Source organism: Nomia melanderi, chromosome 6, assembly GCF_051020985.1.
Source record: "Nomia melanderi isolate GNS246 chromosome 6, iyNomMela1, whole genome shotgun sequence".
In the NCBI taxonomy this organism is placed as follows: domain Eukaryota; kingdom Metazoa; phylum Arthropoda; class Insecta; order Hymenoptera; family Halictidae; genus Nomia; species Nomia melanderi.
In genome coordinates this window covers 16,159,441-16,175,591 of record NC_135004.1, presented here as the reverse complement: position 1 = coordinate 16,175,591, position 16,151 = coordinate 16,159,441, and the positions used below count along the sequence as shown (strand labels likewise).

The 16,151-nt window shown below is 43.3% G+C and overlaps 1 protein-coding gene and 1 long non-coding RNA gene across 5 annotated transcripts in view; one reads left to right on the top strand and one right to left on the bottom strand.

The window, feature by feature from the left end:
• Positions 1-16,151, top strand: part of lilli (AF4/FMR2 family member lilliputian) — a 370,515-nt gene that overhangs the window by 5,291 nt on the left and 349,073 nt on the right. For 2 of the 3 annotated variants that reach the window (XM_076368249.1, XM_076368251.1), the window contains exon 2: positions 5,997-6,672. In XM_076368249.1, coding sequence (XP_076224364.1) covers positions 6,611-6,672 — 62 coding nt within the window. In that variant the 5' untranslated portion in view covers positions 5,997-6,610. The remainder of the gene's footprint in view (positions 1-5,996; positions 6,673-16,151) is intronic. The other variant, XM_076368250.1, reaches the window with a different exon arrangement.
• On the bottom strand, positions 1,556-4,423 carry LOC116430102 (uncharacterized). 2 transcript variants are annotated; one of them, XR_012998748.1, is made up of 3 exons: positions 4,092-4,423; positions 3,845-3,983; positions 1,556-2,847 (listed from the first exon to the last, which is right to left on the bottom strand). It is a non-coding gene; the product is annotated as an uncharacterized LOC116430102 (long non-coding RNA). The 2 variants fall into 2 exon arrangements; XR_004235643.2 differs by lacking the exon at positions 1,556-2,847 and adding an exon at positions 2,866-3,405.

Genomic DNA, 16,151 nt, shown 5'->3' with positions numbered 1-16,151 from the left:
GACAGCAGTAATTCTGTATTTTACATAACGAAAATCAAACGAGTATCCACAGATACCACTATAAACTACAAGCTACATTAAGAAACTCAACGTCCCAGTTTCATTTTCCTAATATCCTCTTTATCATTACTGCATCGAGGAAAATATAATCGAGACCGTCGGAACACGCGCTGGTAGCCTGGCAGTTACCCCGACGGCGATCGTGTAATTTTCACCGGTGAAAACGTGTTCGCGTTGATAAAAAAAGAAAAAGAGCCGACACAATGGTTTCTCATTCTCGCCGGATTCGACCGCAGTGTTGTATATGCATCCGAATGAATAATAAGGAGTCTCGGCTCTGGCGAACGACGCGTCATGTATACGGTTACACGATCAAGCGAATGATGGCATGTACCTATGTGTGCGTATCTCGCGGTGTACGTGCAGACGCGCGACGCGTGCGTGGCGGTGTATGAGTGCAATCGTGTTTGCATCGTTCGGCCGCTGGTAGGGATGGATAAGTAGAGTTAGGAGGATCAGCGGCGGACCCGGGGTGGGGGAAACAGTGTGGACAGGTTGCGTTCGTGCTAAGCCGAGACTCGTCGCCTCTCGCATTCCGAGACGCGGATTCCGGAGCGGTTTTCTTTTAAGAAAGACAGAGTCGCCGGTGGGGGGACTGAAAGAAAGAGAAGGACAGAAAGAACAGAGAGAGAGAGAGAAAGAGGGAGGGAGGGATGGATGGAGAGAGGGGGGAAGAGAGGAGAAAGAGAACGAAAGAGAAGTGGAACGCTTACGGTACCGATTTTCCAGTGAGCATTCGAGTATACGCGTTCCTTCATTTTTTCGTTCTTTTTGTTCGTTTGTTTGTTTCTTTTCCCGTTTGGTAGTAGGCCGCGTAGTCGGTCGGTCGGCGAGGGCGCTTTTTTCCTACTCGGGAGCACCGCCGTGAACAAATACACAGGCCATAAGGGTAGAACGATCGTTGCACCTACAGCTGCTTATCGACTGCGTCACGATCCCACTTAGCGTACGTCCTTGAATCACGTAACGCTTTTACTCCTCGACTTTTCGCCTCGTTACCCATCCCTCGAAAGCATCTTGGCGTACAGCTACGGAACGCGCTGTATTATTTCGCGTGCCGGACCGGGGGATGATCGTAAACTCGAAATCTGATTAGTCGATCGTGGGCCGTTGGTTTTTGGACTGAGGATGGAATGCGAGTTTCGTCGATTTTATTTTGTTTGGGGTTCTGGTTTTGGAGTTGGGAATTTCACCCTTTGCACTGGGGTGAGTTAGTGCTTGATTTGATATAGAGGAATTATGAGGTTTTGAATATAATATTAACAGTAAGAGCAGCAGTTAAATTGACTTTTTGAAATTTGTGTATAGACTCTAAGGCATCTATTGAGACTTTGATTTGATTCAATTTGCGCATTGCTAAATCCATATTTTCATAATTTCTAGAATGTTATAATTTTAATTGAGACATCAGGAATGGTCATTTTGATCTGTCTGCTAGTTTTGCTATTAAGCTTTGCATAATGCTGGAATATTGAAATAAAATAACTGTCCTTAATTCACGTGTTTCCTCATTAATTAGTTTCAAACATCATCTGTGTCCCATCAGAGTGCTGCATATTTCTAATGAAAAATATTCGAGTGCAAAGGTTAACATTGAGAACAAACGTTACATTTTATTGTCTCCCAAATTCGTCGTAAAATTTGAATTTGACTTGAAAAGTACATCTTCTGAATGTTCTGTGTTTCGAATATTAAACGCGTGTCATTCGATTTGATCGTGGCGCAGTGAAAGGACGCCAGGGAAATGAAGAGGTCGATCTATTCGTTGACGGACCGTTGAAAAATGTTAGCGACTCGGCGAGTAGGTCATTTGCCCTTGTTATGCCGGATACTTTCGACTTGGGCTGCCGGCGAGAACGGTACATCGGTTCGTAAAAGGATCGTTGCTCGTTTGCGTGTTCCTACCGGGCCGGGTACGCTATTATTACGATTTAACGTTGAACGTGTGGCAAGACGCTAATTCTACATGGTATCGGAGATTTTCGTGAAATTTCAGGGGTCACGAGCGTTACCGGTCTCGAATAATGTACAGGGAACATCGTGTATCGAAATTAATCGGGAAACTTTACTACAAAAATAATCGAATTTCAAAACCAATGAATATTTCTCATATTGACTTGTATATCAAATATTAACCCTCTGCACTCGACAATATTTTTCATGAAAAATATTCATTACTTTCTGACTAAACGATATTTTTCGCAACCAACACAATTGATTATCTTGTATAGATTAAGAGGGAAATATTTTACTTGGATGTTCTGTGTGTTGATACATTACACAAGGTTTCGAGTGCAAAGGGTTAATACAATTATTCTAATTATTCTAACAGTTTCAATAAACATCACGTTGACCGCCACTGGCGACCTGAGCTTCGAAATTGAAACAATTATAATTCATACAAACAACTGACGTCGACTAAAAATATTCAACGACGTAAATAACCAGATAATATAACGTATGAATTATGGTAGCAAATAGTTTGCTATTTTGTTATGCTTTTGTACATTTTCTACCTTATAGTACGGAAAGTGATATAAATCTGAAGTCTGCTTTCTATGTAAGCAGTTGAATTTCTAAATTTAGACCGATAGCGCGCAGATAATAAAACGATTGAACACTAGAGTTTTCAGTTAGTGGGAAATCTCGTTTACAAAGTTGACTGACTTATCTCGCTTCGAGTGCAGTGTATAAGCGCCGTATTTGCGTTAAAATCGGTTGAAGCGAACGAAATCGGTGGCCGCCCGTGCTACGATTATTTTTCTGCACATTTGCCCGTCTCGAGACCTAGAAGACCACGGTGAAAGTGCACAGATGAGACAGAGCCTCCGAGAGAAAGGAATAATTATAGCTTATGACACACTACTGTAACTGCTGATTTTTTGCGCACGGAGGATGCCCGTTGCACGTCTATGTTCCTTCTTTAATCATAGACTATTTCGAACAATCTTTCTCGAAATTTCATCGTTTACAATTTCCTCCGCGCCGCTTCTTGGCACAGTTTACAATGACGCGTCACCGGCTTGGAATTTTCAAAATCAATTCGAACGTTAGCTTCTCGCGTTACCATAACCTCTTCGGACTATTACATTCCACTTTTTCTCTCGACGCTCTAAAAATACGGCTGTCACTTCTGTTGAATGATAAATCAAATTTTTTAGAGCTATCGCTCGATACCTGTAGCGGTCGACAGATTAAATATCGTTTTATGAAGATTGAACGGTAAATAAAGAGTGCTCGTAACAGTCGTTGCGCTTATAGACGGCTAAGACCGTAAAAGAATGGAAATTTAACATTGGAATTACAAGATGGGTCAAAATGATCTAATTTCTTCTGTTGCAATTACTGAAAAGGAACAAATGCTTTTGAGAAATCGTTGAAGAAATTGATTTAGTAATATTTGTACTGAAATCTTAACCCTTTGCACTCGAAAGTTTTTCACTTCCTAATTAGATGTAGACAAGATCCTTTAAAATGCACTTGACAAGAAATCATACATAAATTAGTTAACGAAGCTATTTTCTTTCAATATTTCACGTATTGATGCGATGTACAAAGGTTAATGATAAATTCCAAAGTTTAATGGTAAATTCCAAAGATTATAAGTTTTCTGTATCAAATCACCTGGCGACTGGGAGTCGCCTCTCGAGTGCAAAGGGTTAATAAATACACAGTTAAAAGTTTTATAAAGAAATTTAGAAGAGTCAGTTTAACTGCTTGGTAGTTCTAGCGTTAAACTCATTTGCCAGATTTTTCGAGAGCATAATTTGTAATTTCTGAATACCTTAGCATGTAAAGTTCCTATGAAAAATTCATTTTCGTCGTAATTAACACCATTAGGTCCGTTTCACATTATCGCGCACGGCAGCGTCCATTAACACGTTGCTTGACTGCCACGAAAAACAACGTTTTACCACTTACACCTTCGCAACAAAGATAAACAGGAATAATTATTAATTTATGCTACTACAATTCTTACAACACTATCAACTCATTTACGTCATTGAATATTTTTATTCGACGCCGGTTACCTTACGAATTCTAATTGTTTCCGAGTTATTTCGAAGCTCCGGTCACCAGCGACTCCCACGGCATTCAACGTGTTAAGATCGCGATCCCAACTGTAGTCGCGTATGCGTGTCAACGATTCGATCCTCGATTTCACATGATACAACGTCACCCGCGGATAACGCGATAATCATCGGCCTAATAATAACGATAAAAAACGTTCCGAGCGGGACGAGAGCCGGTCGGTGGGTGCCAAAAAATCGAACGATTGTGTCACGGGACTCGCAGGTGTTGACGGGTGAATCGCGCCATCTTGGGATGGCCGGGCCAATCATCGTCGTATCAGGCGACTAAGAACGCGTGGTCCTTAAAGTACGCGGCTCGTGTAGTTTGCGAACGGTAAACTAAACGCGCGAGGCGCACGCCGTCTCTCCGCGTTCTCTCCCGGGTTCCCTTAGTTTATAAATAAACAACGCGCTCGATCGACTCACCTGGCACGTTCCGCTTTCAACCGTGACACTTATCCCGACGGTTCTCCGCGCCTGGAAAACACGTGTGCGGGGATCCTCGTTCATCCCAGCGGCGTACGTACAGCGCGACCGCGATCACGACCGCCGCCAGCTGATTCCCGTAAAACCGATGAATCATCCGATCCCATTTCTAGAACGCGTCGCCGGCGGAACCGTCGCACCCGGCTAGCAGGAAAATTCATGAGAACACGCACTCCAACGTTTCCCGGATAGCGCGCGACCGAGGACTTTCACCGAAGCGCGGCTGCTGCCTCGGAGCGTGCCTCGATTTTGGCGCCAATCGCGCCCGATGGCGTTGACCGTTCGCAACATTGCGAAGAATGTGAAAGGCGTCTGACCGACGCGAACGAAGAAGCGCTTTCCCAGAAGTTCGTTCCCATAATGGGAATCGCGTTTGAACCTGGATCGATTCCGTTCGTATTGTAAAATTCACGGCAGCCGAAAGAACGTTGCACCGGCACCCACCGCAAGATGGCGATCGGCATTAGCACTGCCGCAACGTGTACGTCGGATATCGTGAACTCGGTCTGTACTCTTTTTTCAACACACCACTACCGCCTACCCCGCGGTCACGTAACAATATTTATGTTGCTCGTGACGTAGCGTAATTGACCTAAGGGACTAATGAGATTATTAGCCATAGAAAGACAGCGAATTATCCACGTAACGTAACCATTCATTTTCTAACCTTCCTTTTTTCTGGGAACAGTGATGGTTGGCAACTTGAAAACGATTCTCGAATAATTTTAACCCCTTGCTCTCGAGAATTTTTCATTGGAACTAATTAATGAGGAAACGTATATAAATTAAGGAAAGTTATTTTATTTTAATATTCCATGTATCGTTGCATTATTCGAGGCTTAATATTATATATAAGACTTTATGATTTTGAAAATCGAATCAAGTGGTGACTGAGGATTAAAGGGACAAAGGGTTAGGCAATCTACGCGTGAGTAATTTATTCATAACATTTGCAATTTGTAGAGACCTATCTCTATTTCTACAGTTGCCATTAAAAGTACCACTCGAATCCGTACAAAGTTCATTTCAAATTCCTAACATCATAAAAACTCCATACCAAAAACTTATCAACATATTACAATAAAACCAAAATTTCCATAAACTTCTGAAATTTATAATGCATTAAGAATGACAGTGCGCGGGCGTTCGATGAAATCGAGTGTGAACGTAGCCCTGGAAAGTTTCCCGGGCAATTTTTGGAGGGAACGGCACCGCGCAGCCGCGTCAGGGACAACGGCGGGATGGGTTGTTGATAGTCGACCATGGTTGGCAAGAGTGTTCGCACGTGTCGGGGGAGCACGGCGGCGGCAGTTCGAGGGGAGAAACGACGCGCGGTTGGAAATGGTGTAGGTTAAACCGTGAATTCTCTGCCTTTAGGTGGCCAGGAGGGCGACCACAGGATCACATCGACGCCGCTTTAACGATCGGTGTCGAAGCGGCGCTGTGCCACGACTCGCGCTTATCGAGGAAAATGAGAGAGAGAGTCAGTCCGCTCGTCTAGATAATTGTCGAGAGTCGACTGGGTAAGACGTATTGGCGACTTGTTGACAGTGTTCGTTGGCTGCCCGTTATCTGCGCGCATGGTTCTCGACCGGAGAGAGAGAGAGAGAGAGAGAGAGAGAGAGCGAGAGAGAGCGAGAGCAAAAGAGAGAGAAATGCTACGAGGCACGTAACTGACGATACGAAAACGTTGTCGATCCTCGTGTCGAGGATGTAACGCGGTTACCTGTGATACGCATCGCGCGAGTGCCGGGTTCAACGTACATGCACGCACGCATATATATATTCTCACGCATATTTTCGTTGTTCCTTCGATTTTCGATCCAGCAGACCATTGTTCCGCGGGAAACGATGGGTCGCGCGCCTAGCAAAACCGTGTAGCCGTATATTGTGGGTACGGTGAATGGAAAGTTAACAGATCACGCGACAGTGATGCAGTGCCGTAGTGTCAGTGCCAAGTGCCACGTGCCTATTGCTTGGATTACTTGAAGATGCCGTCGTCCGGTGGATACTATGACGACAGGAATCCTCTGCTCAAGGGCACCTTATCCAGGTGAGTTCCTTCTCGTTCTTTTTACACTTTCACGTTGTTTGCGTAACTGTAACCCCTCGAGATGGCTGGCGTCTGGCTCTCGAGACTGGGGATTGGAATTTTTTTATGGATCTTTTGGGTTAGGATTTTTGAAATTATCGTGGGAAGTTTCTAGGTTGGTTTCATGTTGGGAGAGTTGGAGTGGTGACTGAAATTGGAACTGGATTTGTAGTGTTGATTTCAGTGACTTTGGAATATGTCATGTACCAAAAGATAGATGTGTATTTAACACTATTCAGATCGACCTTGAGTAGTTTAGTTATCTAGGGAGAGTATTACCATTTTTTACGGTTCACGTTTCAATTAAAGATTGTTTTACTCCTACTACTACAATGTCGAGATCATCAATAGTGATAACATGTCAATTTTCAACATCCATATTTCATACATCAAATGGTAGAATTTGAAACTGATCCTATCAAAAGGTGTTTCATCATTTTTTTTACAATTCAAGTTTTCAACTAAAGATTATTTTATTCCTACAATTACTAAAATGTCAAGACCATCAACACTATTAACACCTAAATTTTCAATATCCACATTTCAAATGGTAAAACTTGAACCTGCTGCAAAAGGAGTTTTCAACCACTCTCCTACTACTCAACCAAAAGAATATTACCATTTATTTAAAATTCACATGTTGAACTAAATATTATTTTATTCCTGCAATTACTAAAATGTCAAGATCATCAACACTAACAACATCTCAATGTTCAATACCCACATATCAAATAATAAAATTTGAACCTGCTCCAAAAGCTGTTATCAGCCAAACACTCTCCTAGTACCAAAGATAAAGCTTGACGAACAACGGTGTCCCCGTAACTCATTCCAAACCGTAGAATTGAATGCAGTCGAAGCTGCATAGGAAACAGAGGTGGTGAGATGAATTTTCGAATCGGTCAGGGATCGCATACCACGGTCGCGCGACGCGGTAAAACGCCTCGGGAATCGAGCAGGAATATACACACGTATTCCCGTTGCGATTCCCAGAAAAAGTAACGACCGTCGGGGGATCGTTGATAACGAGGGAAGGAAAGTGTGACACCAGAGATTCATTTTAGCCGATTACCCAGACCAGTCGGTTGATCTCCTTGGTGCCTAACCGGTCTTCGGGTTCGCTTCTGTTTTTAAATACGCCGGCCTCCGCTCCTCGGCCGTGCCTCTCGGAGCCGCGGAGAGCGTCCGTCGCTCGAATCGAATCGAATAATTCGTCGATTATCTTTCGAACGGAGTAACTCGTTCCACCACTATTCGCGAACGTTAATGGACCCCGTCGATTCTACGCTCTATACCGGGTGATCGATTGGGATCCTCTCGCACATGGACCATTTCTTTTCTACTAGTCACCTCCTTTGTTTTCTTACCGAATAATGGCCCACGCCGATTTAACCCTTCGCACTACAGATGGTCTTGTAATCTATCAGCAACGAATTTTTAAAGTATCTAGTGAAAATGAAAAATGCTGTAACATTCCTTTGATCTTTTATTTTCATTCTCAGTACAAAATTTGGTTGTGTGGAACATCGAATAATTTTAGGGTAGTTTCTTTGGTTCGTTAAAATATTCAATATTACAACTGGTGCCATTTTGGGGTCTACAGAGTTCAAGGGTTAACGTGTTCACTGTAGATTGAATTTTGTCGAACACGTTTTTTTAGTATTTGAAATTTTCTAAATATGAAAATGAATGTATCGATTTTTGTAATGTGTAGTATGTGAATATTGCTAGACAATTTTTGAAAATGTTCGTCATATTTGTTGTTAGGGGCTTTTTTTATAGGTGTGGGATGAATAAGTTTATTCTATATTGAAAGTGACGTTTTTGTTCTGTGAAGAATGTAGCAACGAGTACTTAGTTAGTCCTAATTGTAAGCCTAATAAAATCAATCAGCCTCAATGCATGGATTCGTAGTAAAAGAGTCCATAAAATAATAAAACAGAGTTCGAACGATATTTAACGATGCATGCACGCCGGAGTTCTCGTTTCCACGAGTATTGCGCGAAATGCACCGTCAGCTTTTTCCTGGCGTCCGATATTGGTTAGGGTAATACGATTACTGGTTCACTGTTTGGCCAATCGATACACCTTAACGGAGGAATGGGAATCTTCGTCTGAGCTTCGATTTGGAACATCTAGGAACGATTGAAAACCGAAGTCACTATTCCAAAGAGTTATTCATGAAAATGGTACTTTTCGTAATTAATCACCTCGCATCCAGAATGCAAGTTTTAAACAATGAAGCTTCTGCAAGTCAGAATATTAAACAATAAAGCTTCTACAAGTAAGAATTGTAAACAATAAAGCTTCATAAGTAAGAATTTCAAACAATACAGCTTCCAGGAGTAAAAATTTTAAACAATGAAGCTTCTACAAGTAAAAATTTTAAACAACAAAGCTTTCACAGGTAAGAACTTTAAACAATAAAGCTTCCACAAGTAAGAATTTTAAACAATGAAGCTTCCACAAGTAAAAATTTTAAACAATGAAGCTTCTACAAGTAAAAATTTTAAACAATAAAGCTTTCACAGGTAAGAACTTTAAACAATAAAGCTTCACAAGTAAGAATTTCAAACAATAAAGCTTCACAAATAACAAAATCTCTATTACCCGCACAAGACTTAACATTCTATCAAACTTTCTACCTAATAAACGTCACAAAGATCCTTGTCCAATTCAAATGGCACATTTCTGCAATCCAGTAACCCAGTACTCCAGAAATCTAGTGTTAAATCTAGTACTGTTCTATGAAACCATAGGGATTTCTGTTCGAATGAATGTCAGGCACACCGATCCCAAACGAAAAAACGCGTCAGTCTAGTACCATTTTCCCATTGAACATCCCAGTGCATTGTATCGATGTTTCAATTGATACTTCGACGGAAAAACAAAAAGCAGGGAAAATCCGAACGCAGTTTACAAGGCAACAAAACGCGAACGGATCGCGTCAAAATCGTCGGCTTTACGCGAGCGCGTTTCGCGCGCCGGCTGTGTCCATTTCGCTCGGTTAACGACGCGAGCTATCAGCGTCCGCGCGGAACAATACCTGCGTAATTCCATTTACATCTGTCCCCCGATCGCGCGGCAGAAGTTGCTCGACGGTCCGCGAATCGTCGCCGGTTAATGTCCGGCCTTCTCCGTCGCGTCGCGACGATTTTACCGGGAACCGGGATGACGCCGCCGCGATTCGGCGTGTACCGTTAGGACACACTTTCGGAGCGGAATGCGACGCCGCTTGCGAAAGAAATTGATGAGCCACCCGGTCTCCTTGTTCACGGTGAACAACTCGAAAAATTATGTTCGCCCGTGTACGTTACAAATTACGCGGACACGTTCGTGGCCTTCGATTCGCCTGGGTCCATTTTGTCCCATATCCTCGGGAGCTCCGGCTGATTTATGTTAATTACCTGCGTATAGACGTATCGAACGCGGGAATACATTATTTAGCGACGGAACGGAAGGACGAAATGCGAAGATTAGATTTATGTTCGAACGTGGGGCACCATTTTCAGCTGTTGATCTTGATTTTAGCTTTCGTGGCCTAGAATTTGAATATGTAACTTAACAAGAATCAATGTTGTTCATTACCCATGGATCAAACAACTGTTATATTATCGATGTATTATTCAAATGAAATTTCCATCTGAAGTAGAATGGAAAATTTTGTTGCATCTGTTACAAATCGTCGATAGTCAAATATTACACGAGCTTAGTAACGAAAGTAAATACGCCAAGGGGTTAACACAACTGCCGTACTAGTGAGTATGACCGGTTTCGATTCTCTTGTTCCGCAATTATCTTAACCAGTTAACTGTGACGAGTATACACGTCATCGTAAAGCTTGACATGATACTAATTCTTTCACCGATGAATTCTTCATTTTTTTCACATAAACATGTAATTCTTTGTTTCGCTTTGATCTTTCATTAAAATATACTCTACCTGCATTCGTCCTGCGTTCGACGAGTACACGCTCCATTTTGATTTTATTGAACGAGAGGTTTTTCCAACTAAATTCCACAGTTAACTGGTTAAAACAATTGAATACTCCAAATGATCTTGGAAACAAGTTCACTCGAATATTATGAGGCCTCCGAGCGACTCGTCTCTGTATCTACACGGAGATCCATTTTTCTTCCCCTATCAATACTTCGTCGTGTATTTTCCGAGCATTCGAATGAAACGAAAGAGATTCTTAGATCACGGAACGGCCTCCGATTTCCGAATACCGTAGGTGGTAATCACCTAGCAACGCGGCCAAAGTACCTCCGCATCGCGTATCTATTAAGCCCCGTGCGTCGAGGCAAGATAGTTAATGGACGAAACGCGGTTCAGCGAACCGTGTCACGAGCCAGGTACCCAGAATATCGTAATTGGTCGACGCGTAACTGGCCAAACGAACGACGCGTGCATGCCGCTCCAATAATTCCGTGCCGGCCGCCGGGGCGCCGGTCTACGCGGTGACCGGCAGGAATCATCCGCGGACGGCCGGCGGACGAGAAAACCCGGTAAAGGGATACCGGGGAACTTAAGACGGGCTGGTTAGGTGGAAGCGTGACGAGTGCATCAGCTGACAGTGACCTAAAAACCGATAGGTATCGTTAGGAGCCGCTGTTTCCGCATCGACAGCCAATCAGGCCGATTAAGCGGGCAGAACTCGCGCCGCCATCGATTGATGTTGACGCAGTATCACCGAGAGCTACCCTTTTTTTTTTCGTTTCCATCTGCGTGTCGGGGTGACCCAGAAGTCTGCCGTCGAACTGGGCAGTGGAATTCTTTGGAATACCACGAAATGTCTGGAATTCGTCAAGTTTAGCAATTTAGGGGATACTCGTACAGGGGTTAAGTAGGTTTAGATACCGGTTCGAACGTCTTCAAGGACTTTCGAGTCTTTTATCCAGGAAGAGGTAGTTTTCCGCTTGCGATACGGAATTGGAGAGAAACCGAAGTTGCACGTAGTATCCGCAATAAGTGCATTATCGCTCATTGTCGGGTTGCGAGTGTTAATCATTTCTACAAGTACCTTTTCAACAGTTGCGACTTCGCGCTAAACGTAGCGTTGAAAGAGACCAGTTCGCCTAGGTATTGGAAACTTCGGAATGTATCCACCGTGACGTTACACTACTTTTATTGCGGTTCACGAATTTATTTAACCCTTGCGCTCGAAAGCCGCCATAATAGACTTCGAGATTTGATATCCAACTTCGAAAGCTGCGAATGAATAATTTCATTCTTTAAATAACTCACGTGTATTTTTTGTCTAGTGTTTAATCCTTCTCACTCAGCTGTTTTATAAGAAAGGTTTTCGAAAGTTTAACAAATTCTCGTTCAAAAGGATTAATTTTAATAAGTTTAACAATAAAACAACGAAGAATGCCGAATGATTCGCCTCGCACGGTCCTCGAAGCGTTAACTAAACAAACGCTAAGCATCGTGATTGGCTAGGATTTAAACGCGTATCAAACTTGTTTCCGTCCGCGGCGGCGATACCCGAGCGGCCATTTTTACGCGGCGATACGAGGAGCGCAGAAAGTCAAACGAGCACGCAACAAGTTGAGATTAGGTCGGCGTCCTTGGCCTCCCCGTGCAACGGCGAAATTCGGACGGAACATATCGTGGATCGAGGCAACGGGTATAGAGTTTTGATCGAGATGAGTTTCGTAATTGGGGGAGTGGGAATGTGGGACAGGGTCACCCGTACAAAAATTATCCGTGTCTCTGTCGCGTCGGCGTAATTCCCCTTTGAGGCGGGACACGGCTCGCGGGGCTCGTGAAATTTCCGTCAGAAAATGGGTTCTCCACCTGCATTGCGTCGATAAAACTCGATAAACCGACTCGGAGCCGTTGAATGTCTCGGCCGGTCGCCGTGCAAACACTCGCCGAACCGAGTTTTCGCGTTGAACAAAGTTCAAAGGTCCGGTTTGGCTTTGTTCCTTTGATTTTATCGCTTTAACCCTATGCATTCGGTTAGAGAATCAGGGTCACGTTCGATACAGCGGAACGATGAAGTTCGATATTAAATATTATATTCGTTCTTTAATTTGTGCGTGATTTCTCTTTTAAGTCGGTCTCGGAAATAACTCATCAGAACGTTGAATATTTCTAGTGAACAACTTTCCAGGGATTAATCAAAGCGTTCTGCCGTTGCGTGGGTCTTCGGTACTACTATCAAAGGTTCATCTTTAATTTATTTTATTGACAACATCGAATTCCGAGAGAAAACAACTTTGCCTTATCCTCTTTCAACTTTTAAAGGTCAATACAAACGCGATATCCTACACGAATCCACTACAAAATTTCTAAGTCATAACAATACCCTTATCAAAAACTTATCAAATACCCTATTTATCAACATATTACAAATGTCCAAAATTCCAACACCTGAAATTTACATAGAACATTCAAAATGACTTCCACTGCGCAGATGTTCGATTATATCTAGCCTGAATCTAGCCGTGGAAAGTTTCTCGGGCATTATCCTCCTTCAGCGAGCATTCAGCCACTTTTCAACGACAATGCAAAAGCAATATCCTCCGCGGGTTGGTCTAGTCGTTTTACTCCGGATCACCGAGAACGGACTACTTTTTTCACCGGCGTTTACCGGATTCCCACTCCTTTCTTCGGCTCGGTTACATCCAGTCACCGGTTGCTCGTTGTTTCCAATCGACGCGCTCTTCGGCGTGGCGTACACAATCGGCCCCCTGTTTCGTCGCGGCGGCCCGGTACTCCCGTTTATCCTTGTTTCCATGCGGCAGCCATTTTTTGCGTGCCACTGACGTAACTCGTGCCATTCAACTTTCTACAAACAACGCTCTCGATACCCTCGTACGCGATTTCGCTGACTAGTTTGTAAACACCGCGCGTCGGTCCTCCGCGGAATCACTTGGGCGAAACACGGCTCGCCGCGAGGACGCCGCGCGTTCCCAGGAACGAGGAAGCAGCACCGTTGTCTGTCTGTCAGGGAGATGTTTAGAAACCAGGTTTGGAGTAGCGGTGCTTTGAGTGTCTAAGTGGCCGGACCTTGTGCGAGTCTTGAGGCCGGTCACTAAGTTAGGGATGAAGCGCGGAGTGATTCAAGAGGGTAAACCGAGCAGAAGGAGGATCCTGAAATTCGAAATAATGTTCCGTCTGTTTACAAAGAGGACGGGCTAATTCGTTAGCTGAATTTCACTGATTTATGATTATGATTTTTCTTTGGTTCCTTTTTTAATGTAAGCTATGAGAATTGCAGCTGACTGCGTTAGAATAGAGCAAACGTTATATTATTTGGTATTTTTAGTAACAAGGGAACCTTTTTAACTAGCATACGTCGATTTGATGGAACTTATGCGAGACATAGTTCTCAAGAAAATATTTGATTTTTCTTATCTTTCTTATCATTAGTTGAGGGTTGAAATTATATTCTCTATAATGTCTTTTAAACTAGATGTAAGAAATCTAAATTGTCTATTTCGAGGAGTATTGAAAAAATATCTTTTACTAGTGAGTTGCTAGTTACTTATTATCGAGTTGCTATTGAGTTATTTGTTTCATTTCTTATATTACAGGCGAATGGAATTTTAATAGGAATGTCGTATTTGAGTTTTGAGCATTTAATGTCTATTAAAAGCTACCTTTTAATTTCTACTTTCCGCTTGTTATATAAGAGCTCCAGTTTAGACGAGCGAATTCGTTAATTTCCGATTACGAGTCCCCCGTGATCCGGGTCCAGAACCGTTGCAGCAGTGATTTAGGCCGAAACGGAGTCCCACGATTTTTATCTAGCAAAAAGTTTAACTCGATGGTCGATTTCTCGGCGCAGAAACGGCCGCGAGAGAAGCAAATCGTGACGCGAAGAGAAAGTCGCTCTAAGCACCGGCAACAATGCCCAATGACAGTAATCGTTCAACGACGATCTCGAAAGCGTCCATGAATTACCGATATTTTCCGAAGGAAAATCGTTTACGAGGCACATAAAATTCTGCCTCCCCCCACTCCCCCCTTTGTCCTCGCCCCGCCGCCGATCGCGCTCCGCTTAACGCGTGTATATTTAACGAGGTACGTGACGCAACATTTTCCGCGCGAAACGGTGTCCCGCTGGCTCGTTAAATCACGTCGATTCATTGAGGTTCCGTGTCCTCCTCTTAGTTTCTAGGATCCATTTAAGTAGAAAGCTGACTAGCGGGTTTCTCGAAGCATGTCAGTATCGAGCGACAATATTTCGTCCCGATGTGTCTGCGATACTCCGCAATATCGAAAGAATATCGTTGATCATCGGTATCGTCCCCTGAAGAAGCACAAGTGAAATCCCGGTGAAATTAAAACAACACAAATGAAATAGCTGACTCTATCCGCTCGCGGAGTACCAATTAAACCTCCCCATAGAACGAAATCCCGAAGGTCGTATCGAGGTAATCAATTCAATTGCAATCGAACTTATTCCCGAGCAAAACAAGTGTAGACAAAAAAATGAACTGCAATTCGAACTTGGCGAGTTGTAGACGGAGCTACATGTAATTTCGAGTTGAGGATATCGATCTATGTTCCCGGGAGACTAATGTCTTCGGCGATGAATGTCTTTAACCTTTTACGGATGAAGATTCTTTGAAATATATAATACCTTCGGCAGATCGAGCTAAATACATGGGTTGCTTAATTAATGGAAGGAAGGAAACTACGTGATCTCTTGCTGTTCGACTAATTAACCCTTAGCACTCCAGATGGCTTTGTAATCTATCAGCAACTGCAACTAATTTTTATGGTATCTCTAGTGAAAATGAAAAATATAACATACTTTCGAACTTTTAATAAAAATCTAATAATTGATAATAGAAGGTCTAATAATATTAGGGTAGTTTCTTTCATTCATTAAAATATTGAATATTATAACTGTTGCAATATTGGAGCCTACAGAGTGCTAAGGGTTAAATCATTTGTTCGCGACTTGTCGGCATTCGTCTACAAAGGGTTAATCCTCATCTTTCTTCATATCAACGATCAACACAATATTATTACCAACATCGACAGTCGGTTACAAGCCAAGATCCGGAATTCGGTCAGCCATTAAAAGCTACTTAATCGTTTGTTCTTTCAACCACGCGAGCTCCAGTTCGTCCCCAACTTCCGGAAAGTCCTCGAAACCCGTAGCGACCGGCGCAGCGGCGAGCTCGTCGTCGTCGATCGCGAAGTGCCATTTATTTCCATTACTTTTCATTCGGCAGATTCGATATCCGAGGGGTTCGATTAACGAGCCGCGTATGAAAATAGTAGAAATCCTATTCTCGACGCGGCGGAGGTCGGGGAACGATCCGAGCGAGCCAGAAGCGTGTCGAGATTATCGGGGACAATGGGGGCACTCGTTCCGCGGGGACGCGACGCGGAAAGGAAAAGAGGCGCGGTGATAGTCGACGGGTAGAGTTAACGCGAAGGGGGCATCAAAAGCCCCAGTCCCGTTTCGTTTG